This window comes from Salvelinus alpinus, chromosome 28 (assembly GCF_045679555.1).
Source record: "Salvelinus alpinus chromosome 28, SLU_Salpinus.1, whole genome shotgun sequence".
In the NCBI taxonomy this organism is placed as follows: domain Eukaryota; kingdom Metazoa; phylum Chordata; class Actinopteri; order Salmoniformes; family Salmonidae; genus Salvelinus; species Salvelinus alpinus.
In genome coordinates, this window is record NC_092113.1 from 11,831,500 (window position 1) to 11,850,074 (window position 18,575).

The following is an 18,575-nucleotide window of genomic DNA, read 5'->3' on the forward strand; positions in this document are numbered from 1 at the left end:
TTGGAGACAATGACATTTTACTGACTTTACTATTGGCTATAGATGTACAAGCAGTTGCAAACAACTCGCCATTTGAATACACGAGAATAGACTACAAATTGCCATTTGAATACACGAGAATAGACTACAAATTGGTTGGTGGTCGTTGGCACTGTCCGTGGTGCTGAAGGGGTGTACTTAATCCACACCTATGCCCATGCCTCTTAAGGTGCCAAAAGTGAATGCTACCATTTTCTGTTAGTCTTAGATAATAATCCTATACACCCATCCATCTGCCTCTGTCCATCCTTATAGCCACCCATATCCTGTGTGCGTGCACGCGTGTGTCTTCTAGCGCTCACTCCTCCGCCTCTTCTCCTTAACTCCTCCTCTTGACAGACCGCAGCCGGTTAGATCTGACTAGAGTGCGTTGTTCATTGTTCATTAACGCAGCAGCGGACAGCTTCCAACCTCACACGGATACACAACCATTTCTTCTCCCTCATCGCCTTTCCCGTCAGTTACCATGGCGAGCACAGTATCAGGTAAGAGTCGGGGAAAAGCTTTGTTATTTCAAGCATAGTCGGCTGCGTTACTGTAGATTTGGTGATGGCTCGAGGTGCGACCTGTCTGGGTGACTAGTAGCAACCCGTGTGGCTGCACTCACTTCATGTTACAGACAAGGCTACCATATATAGAGTCACCTAGCCTACCTATTGACTAAATGTTAGGCTAGATTACGCTGAATATACACTCAAACAGTAAAGCCTTTGATGGAATATTTCAAACGTTGTATAAACGACGGTCTTTGTGATATTGATGAAAGGTTACTGGTCCTGATGCAGATGAGACCACTCCTTTTGTCACAATGTCGCTTAGCGCGAGTTATGTTTTACAGCACAACTTGCGTCATTTCAAATAATGTAAGATCCCCAATATGACATACAGTAAGAAATTTCTGATCAATATTAATTTGTGGAAATGAATAGACTTTGATGGATGCATCCCACGGGCACCAATCAAAGCTCAAAACTGAAATGTTTATCCAGTTTTTTTTAAGTAAGCAAAGGAGTCACTGGAGACATAGATAATTAAAATGTGCAATGATATAGATTTGGCCAATTGTGGCAATACAATTGCTGAATAGGCTACTGATGTGGGGAGGTAACATTTTGGTCATCGGTTCTCTTGCTTGCAACTTACTCCAAAATTAGTGTAAATGTTCATCCAAAGTTTGAACATGTCTTATTATGATTGTTTTGTGTGTGTATGTGTGTGTGTGTGTGTGTGTGTGTGTGTGTGTGTGTGTGTGTGTGTGTGTGTGTGTGTGTGTGTGTGTGTGTGAGAGGGAGAGAGAGATGTAATTATATAAAGGATTATCTTCTTCAGAAGGATAAGTCACTAGGAGACAGCTATGCAACAAATGACAAGTAATTCATCAAATTTGTAGATTAGCTGGTATTGCTATTATACATATACCAAAGTTTATTGTAGTAACCAAAACAAACTGTCCTCTAAAGGACACACAGGAGTAGTAGTAGGGTTTTCATAGAACAAAACAGGAACCAAACCACTAGATCTTTAGTTCTCAGCAGTGATATTGGTTAACCACACACGCACACACACACACACACACACACACACACACACACACACACACACACACACACACACACACACACACACACACACAGACACACACACACACACACACACACACACACACACACACACACACACACACACACACTAGATAAACAAAGAAAGCATTTCTTACATTCTTAGATGGTTTGAAATCTGGATGGTTTATGTCTATGTCATGTAAAAGGTTGTCAGGTGTGTTGTGCCTGGCCTAGTCCTAAATAGCCAATGTCACATGTGTATTGACTGCAGACCGACACCAGACATTAGCCACTAGGTCCAGCACCCTGCTCACTAGAGCTCAGCTGGTAAACAGAGAGAGAGAAAGATTGGTGAGCGAGAAGCCTCTAAGGCCTCCACCCTAGTCAGTGGGGGGGGAGAGAACTGGAGCTAATATAAAAAGCCTCAAGGAAAGACACCTGGCCACCAGTGATATCTAAATTCTGCAGATTAAACACTTTGTCACCCCTCTTCCTGGTAGAGCTGGCCTATATCATGACTGTGTGTGTGTGTGTGTGTGTGTGTGTGTGTGTGTGTGTGTGTGTGTGTGTGTGTGTGTGTGTGTGTGTGTGTGTGTGTGTGTGTGTGTGTGTGTGTGTGTGTGTGTGTGTGTGTGTGTGTGTGTCTTGCTGTGGATCAATAGCTCAGTGCTGAGCAGTAGCGGCCACACCCTTAGCAACAGATAGAATCAGGGGAGTATACAACAGCAGTCCATGTGTTCAGTTGTATTACAGGAATACAGGTTATTTGTTCTGTACAGTGCATTATCTTATAATAATAAAGAATTAGCTAACTCCTCAGCTAAACGCATGCTTTATGCCCATTTTTCACTGAAAGCCTACTGTAAAGATGATACTCTCAAATGTATTACTTAATTTATATACATTTGTACAATGGTTTTACTGTAGCACTTTTGGTGGACAGATAGAGATAATGCACATTCAAACCTAACCCAAAACTAGCTAGAGTCAGTCCTTGTTTGTTGTCTCTGCCATTGTCTCAGTCCGGCTGGAAGAGAATTGAGCGAATCAAAAGAGGGAGGTTAAAGAACAAGCTCGCACTTCCTGTCAAAATTGAACTGCTTTGACCTTTGCGCTCTGTTCCAATCAATGGCCCAATTCCATTCTGATTATTCACCCCCTTCCCCTCTGTCCTGGTTGATTCTCCTTCTGGGATCTAAAAGTATCAAATAGGGTTAAGCAATATAGCGACTAGCTGGCCTATGTGGAGCTATAATCATATGTTTGCTTACACCCAACATAATCTGCCAATCCAGAAAGTTTGAGATCTATAACAAAGGGATACATAATGTTGATGGGAAGGGAACAATCTATTTTATTGGAACCTTCCCTTGGAATGTTTGGGGGAGTGATCACAGCTTGTGTATCTGTATCTGTTTCTTAAGTGGTCTAGAAAGTAGGTGAACCCCCTATGGTGTTCTTTGCTTCTGGGTGTTCTGTGTCTGCTGGGTTCCCACCAGTGGTACGTCGTTACATGCTAACTCGTTATGATCAAAGTCTGTTCTTTTGAAGTTGTACCTAGTCTCCTGTGAGGAGAGACTGAAAAGAGAGATTGAAAAGAACTATTTTGTAGCCGTGAATAGATCAAGACAAGAAAGGCAAGTGTTTACAAAGAAGAGAGAGAAAAGATAGTAGGATGGAGAGATCTGGAAATAAAGTGATAAACAATTCTGCAGAGGCTGCCAGGGTAACAAGAGCTTAAGGGAAGGAGGGGGAGAGAGAGAGAGCGAGAGAGAGAGAGTGGGGAGGGGTGCTGCTGAGCCAAAGGAGAAATCATATTAAGGTTTCATCTGGAAGCATGCACATGAAATATGGGCCTCAAATTACTTAATTTCCCAAGCGACACCGAGTTAGTCAGGCAGTGCTATTGGAGGAGATAGTATTCTATTACTGTAGAAGGGGGGCTTTTGGCACAGTATTTTGTGGATTGGGGATATTTTGTGGTTCATTTTTTTGTGGATTGGGCATATAGTGAAATAAATAGGATTTAAGTAATTGATTTCCTGAAATTGTGCCACAAAGTCTGATTTAGTTTTCTCCTGTTAGGTTACAGTGAAAATGGTTGATTAATCCAATCGTTTATGCATCATAGACTTATTTTGTGTTTGTGTGTGTGTGTGTGTGTGTGTGTGTGTGTGTGTGTGTGTGTGTGTGTGTGTGTGTGTGTGTGTGTGTGTGTGTGTGTGTGTGTGTGTGTGTGTGTGTGTGTGTGTGTGTGTGTGTGTGTGTGTGTGTGTGTGTGTGTGTGTGATTGGGGAGGGCTCATGTAGTAGATCATAGAGCATTGACTTTTTTGCTTCCATTGAACCCCTTCATGGAGCTGTTGGAATAAGCCCCACACTCCATAGACATATTCAGCACCTTGGTAAATATCAGCAGTCCCTTACTTTCTCTGATGAACCTACCTTCCCTACTGAGGCACTTAGGGCTCTGGCACTGCTGTAGAGATGAATTCTCAGCCTCTGCAATGTCAGCCATGTTATGGGGGTCTAAGGGTTTGTTGGCTCTCCACTGCAGGAGTAGACCGATGTTTTTTTGGGGGGACCACAGGGATTATTATTCCAAAGAAAACCAAGCAAGGACACCTTTCTAAAAAAGAGCATTTGAATAATTTACAATGCACGCCCACCAGCATGGAAGACTGTGTGTGTGCACAGCAGGAGGGAGGCACACAGCAGGAGGTGTGCGTATACTGATGTGTGTGTATGTGTAGTTTTAGCTTTGTGTGCATGAATCTGTGTGAGGCTTTAGCTGTGTGTGTATCTCTGTGTGATATGCGCGCACACGCAAATGGATGGAGGAAGAGGAGGATGGAAGTTGACATCACTCCTCAATAATTCAGCACATGACCAGGCAAAAAACAGCCACTGAGATTACCCTAGCGACCCAGCCTCGTTGTCGAAAACGTGCCTTCTCTTTAAAGGTCCAATGCAGTCATTTTCTTCTCAATAACAAATCATTTTTGGGTAACAATTAAGTACCTTACTGTGATTGTTTTAAATTAAAATGGTCAAAAAAAAAATATATATATTCTTAGCAAAATGCAATTTCTCAAGCAAGAATTTTGCTGGAACTGTCCTGGAGTTGTCTGAGAGAGGGGCCTAATTGGAGAAGCCTAATGGGAGGTATATGTAACCTGAAAACGAGCTGTTATTGGGAGACAGGAGGGCAAACTATCTTTCTTATTGGTCTATTAACCAGGCTTTCCAAAAATCCCACCAAGCCAAACAAACAAAAATGTCATGTGGTCTTTTCAAACAGCACTTACACTAAAAGTGCATTATCATAATTTTCACAATTTCACAGTATTATTCAAACTTTATAGTGTAGAAATATATATAAAACATGGTAAAATCACATTTTTGAGTGCTCTGCCCCTTTAAGAGTGCATCGTAAAGGTGTGTGTAGCTGCAGCCACAATCATCTGCTGTTTCCTGGCATGATTCAGGAAGCAGCTCAGCCCCTGCGTTCTATAAGGAGTAGGATGAAGTTTCCCCTAGACACTGGTCTGGGGTTCGTTTTGCATTTCCTCTACTAATGCACAAGGCTAGCATTTGGGGAGGGCAAACTGATCCTAGACCTTTACAGTGCAACTTTAAACTTTAAAGGGAGGATGGAGGCTTCCTGCTGAGAATAAGATGTCTGCTGCTCAATGCAGGACGCAGTTTTCTTCCTAAATAGAACTGCCAAGTAAAGTATTCTGGGGGCACGTGCACCTACAGACCCTTCTCTCATTCTCTCATTCGCTCTCTCTCTCTCCATTTTTGTATTTATACAGTCAGTTTCACAATGAGGGTAAACACAATACAATAGATACAAAATACATAAAATGTACAGTTGCTCTAAGGTACTGCACCCTGTCTTTGAGATGACATTGGAAGAATGTTTACAAAATATTCACAGAACATAGCAATTTATGCAATGAGAGCAGGGATGACAGCAAAGGTATAACACATAATCTTTCCCTTTTCAGATTTGACAATGCTCTGACCACTCTTGCTTTGCCATTTACACTGTAAATGTTACACAATTTAATGAGCATTGGAAAAAGTTGCGCAGTTGCTGACTCTCACATTTGGACAATATTTCTATCCTGCACAGATTCTATATTCAGGCGTAAGCCCTTTCAGCATCACGGTGCTGTCCACCTACACACAGACACTAGAGACACATGCTTAATTATCTCTTGCATTGAAATCCATCACACCTAGTTGTAATTAGTAGAGATCTGAGACAAATCAGATTTGTAGCAGATCTCTACAAATGTGGAAGCAGTGTTTAACATGGCAGGAACCCCATCAATATGATTTATGGATCATCTGCGACACTGTGTTACACGACTGCGATGGAAAGGGGCCTTACATGTGTTTGCAAGGCTAACATGGCTGAAACATTAACGGCACTTTGAAAAATGTTTAAATAAAGGATCCCTTTTTTTAAACTCCAGGGTGCGTGCTGTGCCCACTTTCCTCATGTACCCATGAGAGTTAGAGCAGGTCGGTATATCTGCTCCAACACAGCTGCTCCAACACAGCCTGCTTATCTATTCAGCAGCAGCAAGCCACCTTAAAAGGCATTGATCTTTAAGAGGAAGTAGTATTTCCGGGGGCTAATCGTCTAGACATGCTCAGGCTCCTGCCTCATTAGCATTAAAGGACGACTGACTTCAGACAGGACCAACACACAGGCAGTCATGGGGCGCGTCCCAATTATCTCTCCTTGCTCTTAGGGGTAAACGTACCCCAGGTTTTGAACCACTGGTGTAAAATACTACAGCAGATGGTGTCTTTCATATACAATATGTAGGTTGGCATGAGTTTCTTAACGCACCACAACTGAGCAGTACTTTGAGACGGGTGCTGGTGAATTCACTCCAGTGGCTCACACACCCTGCCAAGCATAAAACAAGTCACACTGCAGAATGCACACCACTGAACACAGACTGCGGAGCACACGCTACTTACGTAACCCGCACTTGTTCAGTGGTTGCATTCAGTGGCATGGTTCCTACAGGGGCCAGGGAGGGACCATGTGAAAACTTAGGGGTTGAGGGGGTGGGGGGACTGCTTTGGATGAGATTAATATTACATGTTAAGTCTCTGTGCTGCTGTGGAGCAGTGACAGGAAGGGGAACATACTCAGCTGTAAAGTACAGTATCTTCATCATCAGAAGAGAAGGTGGCGTAGTCACACAATAAGGCAATTCAAATGGTGAAAGGTCACCAGTCTTCTATTAGTTGATTTGATTGATAGTTAGTGGATATTTCCATACTAGGTTGCACTCCCATATTAGTGGGTCTTTCCCTGTGTTTGGTGTGCTACAGAGAGTGCAGGTCATATTTTCCTTTAATTTGTGAAAGGAAAAACTGTCATACTTTCCTTTAAGTGGCTTCTGATGAGGTGTTACTATACATTGCCTTATAAACATTCATATAACACCTTAAAGATGAACTGGATAATAAAACTACAGGAGAGGCCTCTTAGCTGTGATATATTCACAACATATCACGGCCTCTCATACCTGTTTGCTTTGTTATACAGTTTCATAATGTTGACTGCATCTATAAGGTGTTGTGAATGTCCATATGGCAAAATAACACTTCATAAGAAGCTACATTAAGTACATTAAGCGTTACCAAACCTTCTACCTCAACGGTATTAAATCCATTCAGCCCCAGTTCACTCCCCAAAACCTGACTACAGTACATCCTGGCACTTGGATAATCCCTTCATGTGTCCTATCAGCGACCTCCAGACAAACCCTGCCTTCAGCATAGAAGTCGTAAATGAAATTCCCCTGACAAACAAGCCTAAAAGCTACATGTCCCCCACATTGCTGATCATATCTTAGACCATAAATAATGAGAACACTGACCTTTAACACAATAGTAATTAGACCTGTATTGATTAAGTGTAACTGTGATCTGTAGGCTGCGTCTTCTCCCTCGCCTCTGCTGACTGATCTGGGTGTGAACCTTAGACAGAGCTTCATTACCCAGAGGGACAGAATGCTAAACAGTTGCTTTGTGTCACAGCTATTTATTTGGGGGGGGGGGGGTTCATAAGGGCATGCAAGGGAAAAAGGCTGTAAAACATTCAGCAATCTAGAACGAAAGTCCCTCGCTGTTTGTCTGTTTTTTTTCTCCGTTTGGTGCCTCATGAACACAACCCAATACTGTCTATTATCAGAGCTAGCCATCTTAAGCTTTGGTGGGTTAACTTTGGGCTTGGTTTTACCACAGTTATTGGCAGGGCCGGACTACCGCATTTGGTATGTTGCAATTGTATAATGCTCTTCTACACATTTTGTCTTGAGGCAAAGAGAAAATGTTGCAGTTTAAAAGCAAATTTCCTGCAATTCTATACTTTTTGCCATGGGTCAGAGAGAAACATTTGCTGTTTTATAGCTCATCTCATGCTATTGTTCACATTTTGTCATGAGGCTGAGAGAAAATGTTTCAGTTTAAAGCTAATGTCCTGCTATTCTATACAGTGCATTCGGGATGTATTCAGACCCCTTGACTTTTTCTATATTTTGTTACGTTACAACGTACAACTTATTCTAAAGTGGATACACTTTTCCCTCATCTATCTACAAACAGTACCCCATAATGACAAAGTGAAAACAGGTTTGTAGAAATGTTTACTAAAAATGAAATACCTTATTTACCTAAGTATTCAGACCCTTTGCTATAATACTTGAAATTGAGCTCAGGAGCATCCTGTTTCCATTGATCATACTTGAGATGTTTCTACAACTTGTTTGGAGTCCACCTGTGGTAAATTAAATTGATTGGACATTATTTGGAAAGCACACACCATAAGGTCACACAGTTGACAGTGCATGTTAGCGCAAAAACCAAGCCATGAACCATGAACCAAGCCATGAAGTCGAAGGAATTGTCCGTAGAGCTCCGAGACAGGACTGTGTCGAGGCACAGATCTGGGGAAGGACTCTGTAGTATCTTAGAATGCTTCTTAGATTCATGACACCGGACACGTAAATACATTTTAGTATTTCATTTGAACCTAGAATAACATTACCGGAATACACTTGGCGTAAGCTACCTAAGACTTTTTCCGAGCACGGTTATGTGGACAGACATTTAAACGGCTATGGAGAGCAGAAAGCAAACCCTGTATTGAGTTAATACTGCCTTCTATTGGTAAACATAATTTAACTCTTTAGCCTTATTACCAAGCGTTACGTCTGGAGGAAACCTGGCACCATCCCTACGGTGAAGCATGGGGGTGGCAGCATCATACTGTGGGGATGTTTTCATCCTTGATGAAAACCTGCTCCAGAGCACTCAGGACCTCCGAATGGGGCAACGGTTCAACTTGCAACAGGACAACGACCCTAAGCACACAGCCAAGACAATGCAGGAGTGGCTTCGGGACAAGTCTCTGAATGTCCCTGAGTGGTCCAGCCAGAGCCTGGATTTGATTTGAACCCGATCTAACATCTCTGGAGAGACCTGAAAATAGCTGTGCAGCAACGCTCCCCATCCAACCTGACAGAGCTTGAAAGGATCTGCAGAGAAGTATGGGAGAAACTCCCGATATACAGGTGTGCCAAGCTTGTAGCGTCATACCCAAGAAGACTTGATGCTGCCAAAGGTGTTTCAACAAAGTACTGAGTACATTTTCTGAATACTTATGTCTATGTGATATTTCAGTTTTTTATTTGTAATACATTTGCAAAAACATTTCTAAAAACCTTATGGGGTATTGCGTGTAGATTGATGAGGAAAACAAACAATTTAATACATTTTATCAAAAGCCTGTAACGTAACAAAATGTGGAAAAGGTCAATGGGTCTGAATACTTTCCGAATGCACAATTTTGCATTGAGGCTGAGACAGAATTTTGCAATTTAAAGCAAATTTCCTGCTATTCTACACATTTTGCTATCATATGCTATCTGGGGGGGGGATGACACACATATCCCTGCGTGTCCGTTCGGTAATCCGACCCTGGTTATTGGATTTGCATAACCATGCATAGTGGTAAAAGTAGATTACAAGTATCTCTAGCATTGTAATTACAGTATGGGTAGCACCAGGGACACTCATTCTCTCTCTCTCTCTCTCTCTCTCTCGCACACACACACTCACATGACTCTGCCAAAGTGCTGAAATTTAAAAACTAGTCCAGTTGGCAGGTAATGCAATAGTCTCTAACTCAATCTGCTGTGAAAGTGCCATTACTGCACTTTCACGTTTTTATAGCAGACACACCTTCAATCTCATCCCAGCTGCACTGTATACAGCCTTGTAATACTAGCCTTCTTAACTACATTTCCTCCTAAAAACCTGGGGCCATGGTTGCCATGGTCACAAAGGAATATGGCAAATAAAAATAGGACGATTATTTTACCCTGTATATCATTGGAATATCTTACCATGTCTCTCGTTGTTTCCTTGTTCCTTAAAGCCTACACAGAGAAGATCAAGGAGATGTCCATGATGTCTCTCATCTGCTCCTGCCTATACCCCCAGACATCATACCCCACCACCAACTACCAATTTGGAGGTCAGCCCAAAGTGTGCTTTGTTTTTTAATGTGAATGTTGTATTTTGGCTTTAAATTCGTTCTTAGTCTCAAAACACTTTACATAGGATGAATTACCGGCCATACAATCTACCACCAATGTGTAGCACCCACCCATCTAGGGTAATGCACAACAGCCATTGTGTGTCTTATTTGTCTTGTCTCTCTCAATAGACCTGGAGGTGAAGCCCATCAACAAGCGACTGTCGGGCCAGTCCTTTGAGGTGATCCTGAAGTCCCCCACCGACCTGTCCCCGGACAGGCCCAGTCCCCTGGCCTCTCCCCCCGCCCTGACCTCGCCCCCCAAGAGGGACATCTCCCTGGATGAGCTACAGAGGAGACTGGAGGCAGCTGAGGAGAGGAGGAAGGTAAGACAAGAGGATGGAGGGAAAGGAGGGAGGGAGTAAGAAAAGGGAGGATAGGGAGAGAGTGGGGGGGAAAGCAGGTGAGATAGAAGTTCATGGAGGTTGCTGAGGACAGGCGGAAGGTAAGAGATGGGAACAGAGGGGAAGGAGAGTGCAAGAGAAGGAAGTGAGGATGGGGGGGTGAGGAGGGGGAAAAGCATTTCAGGTTCATAGAGTTCATGGAGGTTGCTGAGGAGAGTAGGATGGTAAGAGAGGATGACAGATGCAAGTGTATGAAGGAAGGGTGCAAGTGTATGATGGAAGGGTGCAAGTGTATGAAGGAAGTCACGGAGGAGGGGAGAGGAAAAAAACATGTGAAGTATGTTAATTTAGTTTGCTGAGAGGTATTTTTTGGTATTTTATTAGGATCCCCATTAGCTGTTGCAAAAGCAGCAGCTACTCTTCCTGGGGTCCACACAAAACATGAAACAAAATACGAATGACATAATACAGAACATCAATAGACAAGAACAGCTCAAGGCATAAGGCATTTTTAAGGTAAGAGAAGGGAAGGCAAGGCAAGGGAGACAGAGGGAGGAAAAGGAGGAGGAGAGACAAGAAGCTGGTGAGGTAAAGGGCTATTGACTTTGCTGAGGAGAGACGAAAGAAGAGGCGTAAACAGGAGATTAAGTGAAATGAGGAAAAGATCATCACTCAATGGGGAGAAGGAGGCGAAGAAGCTGTAAGGAAAGATGAATGAGATGGGGAAACAAATACCAGTCTCTCTCTAGACATCCAGACCCTCTACTGAAATGCCAGAGCTGTCACACATGAATGAGCTTGGTTGTGTTCATTAGGCAACAAATGGAAGAAAAATGACCTGGACTTGTCCAATAAGAAATACCTATTGTCTTTTTCCATTGCTAAACTTTTCAAAACGTTTTCTGTCGCATGCCCTAATGAACACAACCTTGAAAAAGAGACAGATATCTGACATTTCATGAAAACGTAGCAACCCATTGCTTCATCATCCTAGTTCAGTTAGGGGGATTTCCTGGGTTTTCTGTGAGCCTTTTTCTACCTTGCATTTCCACTTAATTAGAAAAACTGATGACTAATTATCGTTGTTGGGTGAGAACTGCTTCAATGCTTAATCGCTGCGTATCAGACAGACCCAGACAGACCTGTCATTGGGTTCCCTGAGGGAAAGAAAAGTCTGGGGAGCGCCTGTCATGGCTGCTGGAATATATCGTAGGGAGGAGGGAAATGTGTATGTGGAAGTCTGGGGGCAAAATCTGGTTGAATGCTTTGACAATAAATGATCAGGCTACTCATTAGCATTTTGATTCAATTCCCTGATATTGGGGAAATGATTTTATCATCAGTCTTTCCTACAACATAATAGGAACTGGATATTTTACCAGCAAACAAACACTTTAGCATAGGGATAGAAATTGGTTATGGTTAGGGTCAAGGTTATGTTAAGGGACAGGGGTTAAGTTAATTTAAGTGAGGTTAGGGTTACGGAAAATCATAAAAGTTAGCATTGGGTTAGCATACTACTGCCGTATACTGACATTCATTTTCAGTAAATATACACTGCTAACAAAATCTGTGCATGAAAAGAGTGCACTTTTTCTCTCTGCTCCCTAGTCCCAGGAGGCTCAGGTGCTGAGGCATTTGGCTGAGCGGAGGGAGCATGAGAAGGAGGTGCTGCACAAGGCCATGGAAGAGAACAACAACTTCAGCAAGATGGCGGAAGAGAAGCTCAACTCCAAAATGGAGGTGAAGAAAGCGAACCGGGAGGCATACCTGAACTCACTGAAGCAGCGGCTCCGTGAGAAGGTGAGGGCCTGTTTTGTTTTCTCTCCTCTCTCTCTCTCTCTCCGCTCTATCTCTAAGTCTGACGCCCCACCTTTTCTTGGTCAGAGAAATAAAGATCTATGCTCAGAACAGAACTAGCTAAGTACTCTGACATATTTCTAGGCTGTAGACAACATAACCTGTCACCTGCGTCTTGACAGATTTCTCTTTGTGGTGTTAATGGTTTTTCCTAGGAGATGCATGCAGCCGAAGTGCGCCGGAACAAGGAGCTGCAAGCAGACCTTTCTGGATAAGAAGGCTTTACTGAAAGGAATTCCCATTTCCCAGCTTGTGTGAAGTGTGTTTTTAGCGAGGAATTATTGTGTCAAAAATCATAATTCTGCTCTACATCCTGCAATCTCATCTGTCATTCAATAGGGAACAAGTTTACCTGCAAGATATCACAACTGTCATAGCTCTTCATCTCTCTACACATCCCTACAGTATAACGTTTTTTTCTCTCACTAAAACATCAACACCACCAGCATTTCAAACAGTAGATTTTAACATTTCTAAATGGTTGGAATACATTCTAATGGCTGGAATTTCAAATGTGCTGCGCACGCCCACACACACATGCACAGACACAAACATACATACAATTCACACACATATAAACTCACAAACTCACACTGACATGCATTGCTTTTTACATAAATGGCATGGATTGTTGAAGGGGAGTCTGTCTTGATCTAACTGTGTAATGGACTAATAAAATGTGAGTGTACTGGATGTTGTCAATGTTCTTTTGGTTGTAAGACATAAGGTACTAAAAGGTAACTAGCCCTCCCTCCTAAGAACAATGTCTAATTGCTGACACAAAAAAGCTACGTTTGGAAAGAAATTGGTATGTGGATGAAGGACATGCTTAGACGAATAAACTATAAAGGGAAATAAATGGCTACAGTTGACACTTTTTAAGTTATTTCATGAAATGTTGTTTTTAGAAGTTACCCAGGTAGAGGATTATGGCATGGGGTTTCACACAAGTGTGTTAAAATCCATTTAATCAGTTTTATTTACAAATTCTTTAGAAAGCAGTACTTAAAAGCTATGTCTAGTTGTCAAATAATATGCAGGGAAATGGTGTTGCACATGTCACCATTAATATCTGCACTATGAGGAGATTTGATGTAAAGTCCCTCTTAACTCACCTGCACATTAATTTTCTTTGTTCTTTCTTTGTTGTTACTTTTCCATACAATCCATTATGTACAATTGCACTAAATATGTTTGGAATAATACAAGATTTTAAATCCCAGCAGTCTTTAAAATGACATTCAGGAGCAAAAGGTTTTCAATGGTTGTTTTTAATTAATAAAAACAATAATTCATTGGAATATAATATTGGAATGGAATATAAATAATAACATTAGAATATAACATTTAATAACAATACCTTAACGAATTATGTGGCAACTCTCTTATGCTTCTAATTTGTGCCTGTAGGTCACAAATAAAGCTATCCCAAGGAAAATTGGAGCACAACTCATGAGCCCACCTTCGTCACTGCTCACACCTAATCCAGTCCCCACATGTGACTGAAAACGGGGAGAGATGCCAATTGAAAAGCTCTCTTAAAAATGTAGATAGCTATCTAGCTATATGACATAAAATGATGTGTAAAATAGCTAAAAGGCTATAAAGTTGCATTAACTGTAAAGTTATCAGTCACTAGTGGAAACATTTACAACTGATATTAAGTTACGTTAAGGTTGCTAGCTAGTATTCCTAGCAGTTTATGCTAACTAGCTAACTGGCTAGCATTTACTGCTTGTGAAGTTGCTAGTTAGTAAGTTAGCATAAACGAGTGCTAACTGGGCTAATCATTGTCTAAATGACAGGTAGAAAAACATTCATAACCATAAAGGGGTAACTAGCCCCTGGGGGCAGGTTGCCCCCAACACACTCATCCAACATATTACCACTTTCCTAAAAAGTTATCTAAATGTTTCTCTTTAAACAAGTGGATTATTTATCTTAAGGCTTTCCTACTTGTATATTTAAAAATATATATAGATCTACCTTCACTGGAATATATCTACAACCTTTTCAAAATGTATGTTTTTGTGAATTACAGGGGAGGGCAGTTACGCTAGGGAGCTAGTTTCCCCCTATTACCCTATTCTATCCACATTATCAGCTAGTAGAATAACTTAAATGCAGCTGAAAGTCTATTATAGCCACACAATTTTTTTTTACAAATAGCTAAGTTTTCATCCAATATTGCGTTATTTAGCAAGTGTCCACACTCTGGTGTGTCCCCACTCTGGTATTGGCAAGTGCGCTCTAGTCAACAGAAAAGTGCTCGCCATCACTAACCAGGTTTACATCCAAACTTTTTATGTGAGGAAAGTACATATCGGATAAAGCATGTCCTTACAGGCCTGATAGAAACGGAACTTTCCAAATGTTGATTAAACAAAATATGCTAGACAAAATTAGATTTTTTTGTGTGCCAGTAAATGAATTATAAGAGAAATGCCGGTGGAAATGCTTATGCTCAAATATTGATTAAATAACCATCATATAGAAGTAAAGTCACGCGATGACATTTTGCGTGGTCCTCCCACTAAGACTCGTCGGGAAAGCATGCAGTTTATTAATGTACAGATTGAATAAATCTGGGGGAGAAGTACAAGGTGATGAGATTGATTCTCCTTTCCCACAGGGTGGTGAAAGTGGAAGGGGATGAGTGCTGTTGACTAGAGCGCACTTGCCAATACCAGAGTGGGGACACACCAGAGTGTGGACACTTGCTAAATAACGCAATATTGGATGGAAACCTAGCTATTTGTAAAAAAAATTGTGTGGCTATAATAGACTTTCAGCTGCATTTAAGTTAATTTATCTGTGCACTGTTGGCTAGCCGCTAGAGCGCACATAGCCTATAGTCTATAATGAGATTATAATATGCATAAACATTATAATCTGTCCCTGCCGCTTTACAAAAGAGCGAGATTATTTTTATTTTTCAAACGGCAATCAAGCATTGATCATCATGTCACCAGAATAAGACCCTAGATATTTAATGGAAAGGAGCACCAAGCTCATCACCTTGCACTTTCACCACCCTATGGGAAAGGAGAATCAAGCTCATCCCCTTCCACTTTCACCACCCTGTGGGAAAGGAGAATCAATCTCATCACCTTGTACTCCTCCCCCAGATTTATTCAATCTGTACCTTAATAAATTAATAAACTGCATGCTTTCCCGACGAGTCTTAGTGGGAGGACCACGCAAAATGTCATCGCGTGACTTTACTTCTATATGATGGTTATTTAATCAATATTTGAGCATAAGCATTTCCACCGGCATTTCTCTAATATTCATTTACTGGCACAAAAAAAATCAAATTTTGTCTAGCATATTTTGTTTAATCAACATTTGGAAAGTTCCGTTTCTATCAGGCCTGTAAGGACATGCTTTATCCGATATGTACTTTCCTCACATAAAAAGTTTGGATGTAAACCTGGTTAGTGATGGCGAGCACTTTTCTGTCACCCCCAGATGAATAGGAGAAACCTATTTATAGTTATCATTTGTGGTTAGTTATCAATATCTTTGCTGTCACATTCTCAACATTTAGGCTTTGTTTTCAATTTGGTGCTAAATAAAGCATAAACATGCAGTCAGGCATGCCACAATACATGCCATCATGGTGGGAGGAAAAACAGATCAAATCAAATTGTATTTGTCACATGCTACTCAATAAGGATCGGACCATTTTTTTCAATTTACATCTAAAATGACATAGCCAAATATAACTGCCTATAGCTCAGGACCTGAAGCAAGGATATGCATATTCTTGATACCATTTGAAAGGAAACACTTTGAAGTTTGTGGAAATGTGAAATTAATGTAGGATAATATGACACATTAGATCTGGTAAAAGATAATACAAACCAAAAAACATGCGTTTTCTTTCTTTCCAGAGACAGCAGGGGTTCAAACTGTAGAACCAATTTCCTACATTTGAATATAACATTTGATTTTATCAAACAAAACTACTCTATATTCTATCTCTGGGACCGTTAGGATGACAAATCAGAGCAAGATTCAGAGGTGAATGTATCAAACTAGTTGCCGTGATGTGTTTTGTTGCTGTGCACTCTCCTCAAACAATAGCATGGTATTTTTTCACTGATTAACACAAATTTAAGCTTTATCCTCATATTAGACATGTCTATGTCCTGGAAAGTTGGCTGTTACTTACGTCATTCTAGACACATTAGCAACAACTGTCCCGGTTTAGGGACACCGATCCCATAGAGGAATAACAACAGGAATTGACTAACAGTAATATGCTTACTTACGGGTCCTTTTCCAACAATGCAGAATTAAAGATAAATATAGGCCTACATAAAATAGAAATAGTGACACAAGGAATAAATACACACTGAATAACAATTCCATGATGATTTCATGGGATCCATCATTTCATTTTTACATTTTACATTTTTAGTCATTTAGCAGACGCTCTTATCCAGAGCGACTTACAGTAGAGTGCATACATTTTATTACATTTTTACATACTGAGACAGAGAACTATGTAGAGAACTATACTCCTTAGAGAACTATGTAGCCTATCTATAATGATACATTGTTCATGTTCCTTTCACATGCAGTGCATTCGGAAAGTAGTCAGACCTCTTGATTTTTTTTTTATCTTACAGCCTAACAGACCCCTTGATCTTACAGCCTAATTCTAAAATGTATTAAATTGTTTTTCCCCCTAATCAATCTACACACACCCCATAATGAGAAAGCAAAAACAGAATTTTTTTTTTTTTTGGTAATTTAGTATAAAAGTGAAATATCACAAGTATTCAGACCCTTCACTCAGTACTTTGTTGAAGCACCTTTGGCAGCGATTACAGCTTCGAGTCTTCTTGGGTATGACACTACAAGCTTGGATCACCTGTATTTGGGGAGTTTCTCCCATTCTTCTCTGCAGATCCTCTCAAACTCCGTTAGGATGGATATGGAGTGTCACTGCACAGCTATTTTCAGGTCTCTCCAGAGATGTTCGATCGGGTTCAAGTCCGGGCCACTCAAGGACATTCAGAGACTTGTCCCAAAGCCACTCCTGCATTGTCTTGGCTGTCTGCTTAGGATCATTGTCCTGTTGGAAGGTAAACCTTTGCCCCAGTCTGAGGTCCTGAGTGCTCTGGAGAAGGTTTTTATCAAGGATCTCTCGTTGCTTTGCTCCGTTCATCTTTCCCTCAATCCTGACTAGTCTACCAGTCCCTGCCGCTGAAAAACATCCCCACAGCATGATGCTGCCACCACCATGCTTTACCGTAGGGATGGTGCCAAGTTTCCTCCAGATGTGACACTTGGCATTCAGGCCAAAGAGTTCAATCTTGGTTTCATCAGACCAGAGAATCTTGTTTCTCATGGTCTGAGAGTCCTTTAGGTGCCTGTTGGCAAACTCCAAGTGGGCTGTCATGTACCTTTTACTGAGGAGTGGTTTCCGTCTAGCCACTCTAACATAAACCTGATTGGTGGAGTGCTGCAGAGATGGTTCTCCTCCTGGAAGGTTATCCCATCTCCACAGAGGAACTCTGTCAGAGTGACCATCGGGTTCTTGGTCACCTCCCTGACCAAGACCCTTCCCCCGATTGCTCCGTTTGGCCGGGCGTCCAGCTCTAGGGAGAGTCTTGGTGGTTTCAAACTTCTTCCATTTAAGAACGACGGAGGCCACTGTGTTCTTGCGGACCTTCAATGCTGCAGACATTTTTTGGTAGGTACCCTTCCCCAGATCTGTGCCTTGACACAATCCTGTCTCGGAGCTCTACAGACAATTCCTTCAATCTCATGGCTTGGTTTTTGCTCTGAAATGCACTGCCAACTGTGGGACCTTATATAGACAGGTGCGTGCCTGTCTATATTTCTAAAACACTTTTTTCGATTCGTCATTATGGGGTATATTTTAGAATACGGCTGTAACCAGTGGTGGAAAAAGAACCCGAATGTCATACTTGAGTAAAAGTAAAGATACCTTAATAGAAAATTATTCAAGTAAAAGTGTAAGTCACCCAGTAAAATACTACTTGTGTAAAAGTCTAAAAGTTTTTGGTTTTAAATATACTTAAGTATCAAAAGTACAAGTATAAATAATTTAAAATTGCCTATATTAAGCAAACCAGACGGCACAATGTTCTTTTTTAAA

At 41.3% G+C, this 18,575-nt stretch overlaps 1 protein-coding gene across 1 annotated transcript; it reads left to right on the top strand.

Annotated features, from left to right (window-relative positions):
* The first annotated feature begins 200 nt into the window (after positions 1–200).
* On the top strand, positions 201–13,132 carry LOC139557176 (stathmin-3-like). The gene is made up of 5 exons (XM_071371634.1): positions 201–524; positions 10,077–10,175; positions 10,368–10,561; positions 12,191–12,382; positions 12,595–13,132. Exons 1-5 carry the CDS (start codon positions 506–508, stop codon positions 12,652–12,654), a joined length of 564 nt encoding a protein of 187 aa, XP_071227735.1. The 5' UTR covers positions 201–505; the 3' UTR covers positions 12,655–13,132.
* Positions 13,133–18,575: the final 5,443 nt, after the last annotated feature.

Coding starts and splice junctions, on each gene's coding strand:
- LOC139557176 (XM_071371634.1), top strand. Junction 10,176..10,367: donor CACCAACTACCAATTTGGAG/GTCAGCCCAAAG, acceptor CTCTCTCAATAG/ACCTGGAGGTGAAGCCCATC. Junction 12,383..12,594: donor AGCAGCGGCTCCGTGAGAAG/GTGAGGGCCTGT, acceptor GGTTTTTCCTAG/GAGATGCATGCAGCCGAAGT.